This window comes from Drosophila innubila (genome assembly GCF_004354385.1).
Source record: "Drosophila innubila isolate TH190305 chromosome 2L unlocalized genomic scaffold, UK_Dinn_1.0 4_B_2L, whole genome shotgun sequence".
NCBI lineage: Eukaryota > Metazoa > Arthropoda > Insecta > Diptera > Drosophilidae > Drosophila > Drosophila innubila.
Genome location: NW_022995372.1, coordinates 9,141,484 through 9,147,483, shown reverse-complemented (window position 1 = coordinate 9,147,483; position 6,000 = coordinate 9,141,484). Strand labels below are relative to the sequence as shown.

General features: G+C 38.0%; 1 protein-coding gene across 1 annotated transcript; it reads right to left on the bottom strand.

The window, feature by feature from the left end:
• Window positions 1-363: 363 nt before the first annotated feature.
• Window positions 364-2,741, bottom strand: LOC117779771. The gene is made up of 2 exons (XM_034616076.1): window positions 959-2,741; window positions 364-522 (listed from the first exon to the last, which is right to left on the bottom strand). Exons 1-2 carry the CDS (start codon window positions 2,525-2,527, stop codon window positions 364-366), a joined length of 1,728 nt encoding a protein of 575 aa, XP_034471967.1. The 5' UTR covers window positions 2,528-2,741.
• Window positions 2,742-6,000: the final 3,259 nt, after the last annotated feature.

Sequence of the window (6,000 nt, the reverse complement as noted above, 5' to 3'; positions counted from 1 at the left end):
ACCCTGTAGAGTCCCACTTACCGCAGTTATGCAGACTACAGGTACAGTCATTTACTTTAATCTCAGGACTCATTTCCATTTCATTAAATTCATTTAGACAAAAGGCGAAAAAGTTTTCCACGTGCCATCAATAAGATAAGGAACCGTTGTCTCAGCAACATAACTCCCAAGCCCTCGGTATATTTCAAGTGTTATCAGGCGGACAGCATCATGCATATATTAAGAGTAAATTGGCTTTGGTATTTGCCAACAGCTAATAGAAATGTCTGCAAGTTAATTTCGCGTCATGAAGTCTTTCAATATTGCCAAACAAAAACGAATGATATGGCCAACTGATGCATTGCTTTGAAGTGATCGAGCGATTCAAGTGTTTCTACTGAACCATGCATCATAAGAAAATGTGTAAAATAGAATGTGGCAATCACCTTCGACCTTTGTCCCCAGAGCTATAACCTCGCGTTGCGCCACAAGAAACTGATCCATTGTCAAATCTTCGGTGATTTGATCAAAATTTCGCTTGCGCTAAGGAAATAGGGGTAATAAATGTTAATACACTAGTGGGCATAAGTATTTTGACAAAAGTATTTTATCCACTTTTTCTTCCGATTCATACAAAAGTTCTTTTAGATCATCCCACACAAAAAATCATGAAAAATATAAGCGAAGAGATTTTTGAAAAAAAAAAACTTGCATGCAGTCATTATTAGAATTGTTTGGAGAAACTTTTTGCACCAAAACATTTTTTGTTGAAGCCCGAAATCACAAAAATCCTAAAATTTCAATGGGTACTTATCGGGTTAAGGAAAGTTTTGTATCATTCAAACGGAATTCAAATGACCTTTCTATTAATGCCAAAATTCATGTACTGTTCAAATTATGAGTAAATTTTCCTCATACCTTTGCCAAAATTCTTATGCCCACTAGTGTAGATCAATAAGGGATAGGACTAAGGACTCACCTCGAGCAAACTGCCTAGGGTATGCTGCCGGGTAATGAGCCACAGGCGACTATCGCTAACTTCATTCCGCATGTTTTGCATACGACGCAACTCGTTCTCCACAATGCGAGGTAAAAACTCGTCGTCCTTCCGCACAAGGATATCCCGCATGCACGTCTCCAGCGATTGCACCGATACCAGGGCCATATTATGACAATATTCAAGATCCAATTTGACGCTGGATAAAAGAGCGCTATTCGATTTCTTTGTCTCATCGGTTTTCTTCTTCAAATGATCTAACAGACGTATGGCATCCATATAGCGATGATACTCCGCCAACTCTACTTTGGGTGGCAGGATGTCAAAGCAACGCAATTGGCCCACACGACGATAATAATCATACATTTTGTTATTCACATCCGAATTGAAAAATTTGGCAGCCAAGTATTGCCCATAGAGTTTCTGCAGTTGAACGATCAGCTTCTGTTTGTCCAGCTTGCCACGTAGCTCCTTGATGGGATCAACATACTCGGCAGTGTCTACGGCAACATCGATCATATTCTGTAGGAAATTGAAGACGATTTGACGAACATCTCGAGCGGCTTTTTCCAGTTCCATTGCGGTGGTTGATTCTTCCCTAATATGTGGGATCGACATACTGTTGTCAAGGAACATTTCCATAGCCGTATCGGCATCCATTTCAGTCGGCACTACCAGAAGGTCGTCATCATCTTCGAAGGGCCATTCAAATTCGCTTGATGTTGACGACGATTCTTCTTCTTCAGCTTCTTCCTCCCCTTTTTTTATCTGATCTTCCTCCTCCGCTTTCAAGGACGATGTTTCCGTTTCCCCTGTCAGTGGATTTACAAATTTACCTTTATCCAAATCTACGGAATGTATAGTTTGTTCGATAGTCGCACGAAGACTTGCCAATTGTTCCTCGCTTGACTCGCTGGTTATATCCGATAAGTTGGGTAACATAAAATATTCCAAAAAGTCAGACTTAAATGAGACTCCCATCGGTCCTCTTGTATAATCGGATTCGTCTTCTGATGATGATACTGCGGGTCGAATATCTTCCGTCTCGGACAATACCAAAGAACTCCTCAATCGAACCAAATCATCTTCTTCTTGTAAAGATGTTTGCGAAGTATCAATTACATTTTGAACTTGTCTTTCCAACTCGCCTTCTTCAGCATCTTCTTCACCTGACAGCTCTTTTGACTTTGTCTCTTTCATTTCCTCTGGCTCAGGTTGTAGCTCTGGCTCTGGCGTTTTATAATGTCTATCCATCATTTCACGTGCCAATCGCATCTGTTCACGTTTCTTCTTCTTTCTCTCACGCTCTTTGGCTTTCAAAGCTTCTGGTGAAATCTCCGACTCATCCCCTTCTTCGGGATTTCCTTCCTCAGTGGTCCTTCCATCTTCTCCGATGTCTTCACCATCTGATTTGCCCGCTCCTTCTTCATACTCACTGAGTCCTTTGGAGCTGGGTTCAAATTGTTCCGATTCTATTCCATCTTGTTGTTTTCCTGAAATGCTGAATTGCTCTCCTTCTGTTGTCTTTGTATCGAATGCATTTTCCTCCATTTTCTTGCAATGTTTCTATTGTTTCTTGTAAGTAATTCGCTGTTAGTCTAAAGTTATAAAGATATAAAATGTTATGTCTGATTTGTATATTGTCTTTTCTGTTCAGCTCTGCTTTCTTTTTGTTTTATCAGCTTTGAGCTTGAAGAGTAGAGCACTGACAAAGCTGGTTGTGTGTATGATATGAGCATATTTACTAATGTACACTGATATTTTAATCTCAATGATGTAGATGTTAAGATTTGCTTAAATTTTCTATTTAGTTAAAGTAAGCCATATTTAAGAAAAATATCAAAATAAAGCAACATGAAAACACAATTATAAAACATAAATTAACAATAAAGCAAATAAAATGTGTACTCTTAGTGTAATTTCTTTTTCTATCCCTTATCTAATATTAAGTTAATTAAATTAAAATTATTATAGAATTATTGCCTACCAATGTAATTGTGTAGATTAAAAAAATGTTTTTAGTTTAACCAAATTTTGACTTTGTCGATCTTGAATAAAAATAAATTAATAAATAAAAAAAACATAATTCTTAATATTCTAAGGGGTAGCTCTGTAGTTTTGAGACCGTTCAGACCTATTAAATTTTTCTTCTGTATTCAATGATTTGAAAAATGATCGGATAGACTGGAAATAAGTATCATAAAACCATTTTCTGTGCATTTTGCTACCATCGGCATTTGACTAACAAATATGTCTATTGTTACATTTCGAAGCTGAGCTGATTAATTATGTATATTACTTAGCTCAAGCATTTATCTTAATATGTCTCTTAGCCCTTGACCTTTTGTGCATGAAATTCTCTCATTTCTCTCAATTAACGTTGACAGCCTGTCATAGTACTGGGCATTCTCACATTGAACTATTTTCCTTTTATGTGCTGAACGTGGTGGCACCACACAAAATGTTGCATACTTTGTGGAAAACGTCAAAGCTGACGTCAAGTGACAGACAAGTGTGGAACCGTTACGAAGATGCAGAAAACTGCGTGATGTTAGTTTAAAAAAGTTGACAAAAATGCAATTGACATTGGGCCGATAATGAGCTTGGATCACCCCTGCGCAGAGTATAACTACCCCTACTCTACCTTGAAGAATCTAATGCATTTTATTGTATTATGAAATTTACGATTAAACGGGACTTGGATGCGTCTCCTTGTGGCACTGTGCGCATTCTCGACGCAGCAGTTGTGGCAATGTGGCTGAGGGCATAGGGGAGGGGGGGGAGGCAGGTTTCCCAGCAACCCCTTCGGGAGCGACGGCGTCGACACTCCATTAATTGAAGCCCCTGGATTACGGTAAATTGCATTGTCTCTCAGTCAGGACACCCTGCGGCGTAACATTGAGGAAGCTGGGTTGGGAAGGGGTTGACGGGGTGAAGGCTGACGTGGCAGCGCATCAAATTGTGTACAAATCTTTATAATCCTTGATAATTTCGTTAATGGCTTTAATCACTTACTCACAGGCAGGCAAGGACAGCATAATCCTTTGGAAAGCAAAGGCTTTCAGTATTTCAGTATTTAGTTATTTCTGTATTTAAATATCCATTTTAGCATTTAATGAGAAGCTCAGCGAATTTTCGGCAGCCATTGCAGTGTTTTAATTGTAGCTCCTCCTATGAACAATTCTTGCAAATGCCACCCACACACACCGACGCACACACACAGACAGAGTCGTGGGGCGTTATATAGAGCCGTTGCTTACCTAACGACACACACGCATATCTATATACTTGTACACCCAATTAGGCAGCTACAATTGTTGCCTTTTGCGTGCTGAAACTCAACACACCAACACAACAGCGAAACTCAACACATCACGTGGGCAGATGACGTTGGTGGGGGAGTTGAGTTGAGAAAGCTCTGACAGTGTGGCGGCAGCTATAAAAGCACAGGTTGTGCGACTGGCGCCACACACAAACCACAAACACCACCAGGGGAGTAGACGACGATGGCATGGAACGGGCGCGAGTTCTGGCTACAGCTTTGCCGACGGACCAGCTCTTCAAGACGAAACAGCTGGCAAAGAAGTGAACGGTGCAGACAGTTGCAACTACCAGGCGCTTGGAGTGTTGAGCTTGCCTCCTATAGGCGTTATCACAGGATGCTATAAACTAAAGCTGGGAGGGGAACTGGCATCGCCATATCACAAAATCGACTACTCTTTGGAGGATACAGTTGGTATCTGTTGTGCGATTGCTAGTTCTTCGTATATATCTGAACCTAATGAATATCATAGCAACATCATATCAATTCATATCGATTTAATATCTATGATAAGTTAAATGTATTTAAATTAACCAAGTAAAGTGATTTTAATAAAATTAAAATCATTACATTTTAATCATATTTATATTAAACTAAAATATATTAAATAAATCAATGTCTTAATCCAAATTGTTATTAAATTATTTATTTCTAGTGGTGGTTTTATAGTTCGAATTTAGAAAATAATTTATTTAAAACTCTGCGAAGAACATTATCAAAGACTTTGACATCAGATCTGTACTCCAAATAAATTCATAAAATTGTAAATTCTTAAATTATTGCAAGATGTTTAGATTAAAAAATATATTTCCCACACCATTTCTTTTAAATTAAATTTTTGAATGAATTATATTATTTACAAATTCAAATGATATCTCTTGCTGATATAAAAAGGAATGAAAAGTAAGCCCAATTAAGTTACCTCTTAAACTTTCAGACAGATTCATTTTTAAATATCTGCTCGATTCCTATATTGAGCACACCTTAAAATTTTAAATAAAATGAATATTATAGAATTTTATTTCTCTTCATTTTATAATAACAATTGGATTGAGAATAATGATTTCCAACTCTCAATATTTTAAAGCTTTTCCCAATAAATGTGTGACACATTGAAGAACGAGTATTCGTGTCTCATTCTTCTTCTGAATTACGAATTAAGAATTAGATTATTCTATAGCTCATCAGAAATGAAACTTTTTTGAACAAATTTGAAGCAGAAATATGATAAAATATTAAGTAGTGTAGTCAAATAAGAAAAGATGTAATAAAACCAGCAAAGAGTAAACAATCAAAGCTTATTGAACTACCTGCAATATGCGTCTAAACATAAAGTTGTCTGCTTATTCCTCTCCAGCAGCCAAAGGGGAGAGCAAGAAGGAAAAAGAGGGGAAGAGAGGGAAAGATAGAGAGTGGAACGCTTAAAAGCAATCAAAAAACTTTGTTGTACGCGTGCAGGCAACAAAAATTTGCATATGTCAACAAAAACAGCAGCAGAAATCGCCCCCAAAAACAATTTATTTATTGCCGTAGAACATTTGGAGTGCAAGCAAAGGGAAGGGAGTCAGAGAAGTGGCGGGAGGGTCAACTTAGAGGCGGAGCGAACTGAAGCAGAAGAGATACATTTGCCTGATGATATCGCACACCTCTGGAATGGGAATTTGGAAGGAGGAGGAGGTAAATACAAGATATGCTGAGCACA

Coding starts and splice junctions, on each gene's coding strand:
- LOC117779771 (XM_034616076.1), bottom strand. CDS start 2,527: ATGGAGGAAAATGCATTCGATACAAAGACAACAGAAGGAGAGCAATTC. Junction 523..958: donor CCCTAGGCAGTTTGCTCGAG/GTGAGTCCTTAG, acceptor CTATTTCCTTAG/CGCAAGCGAAATTTTGATCA.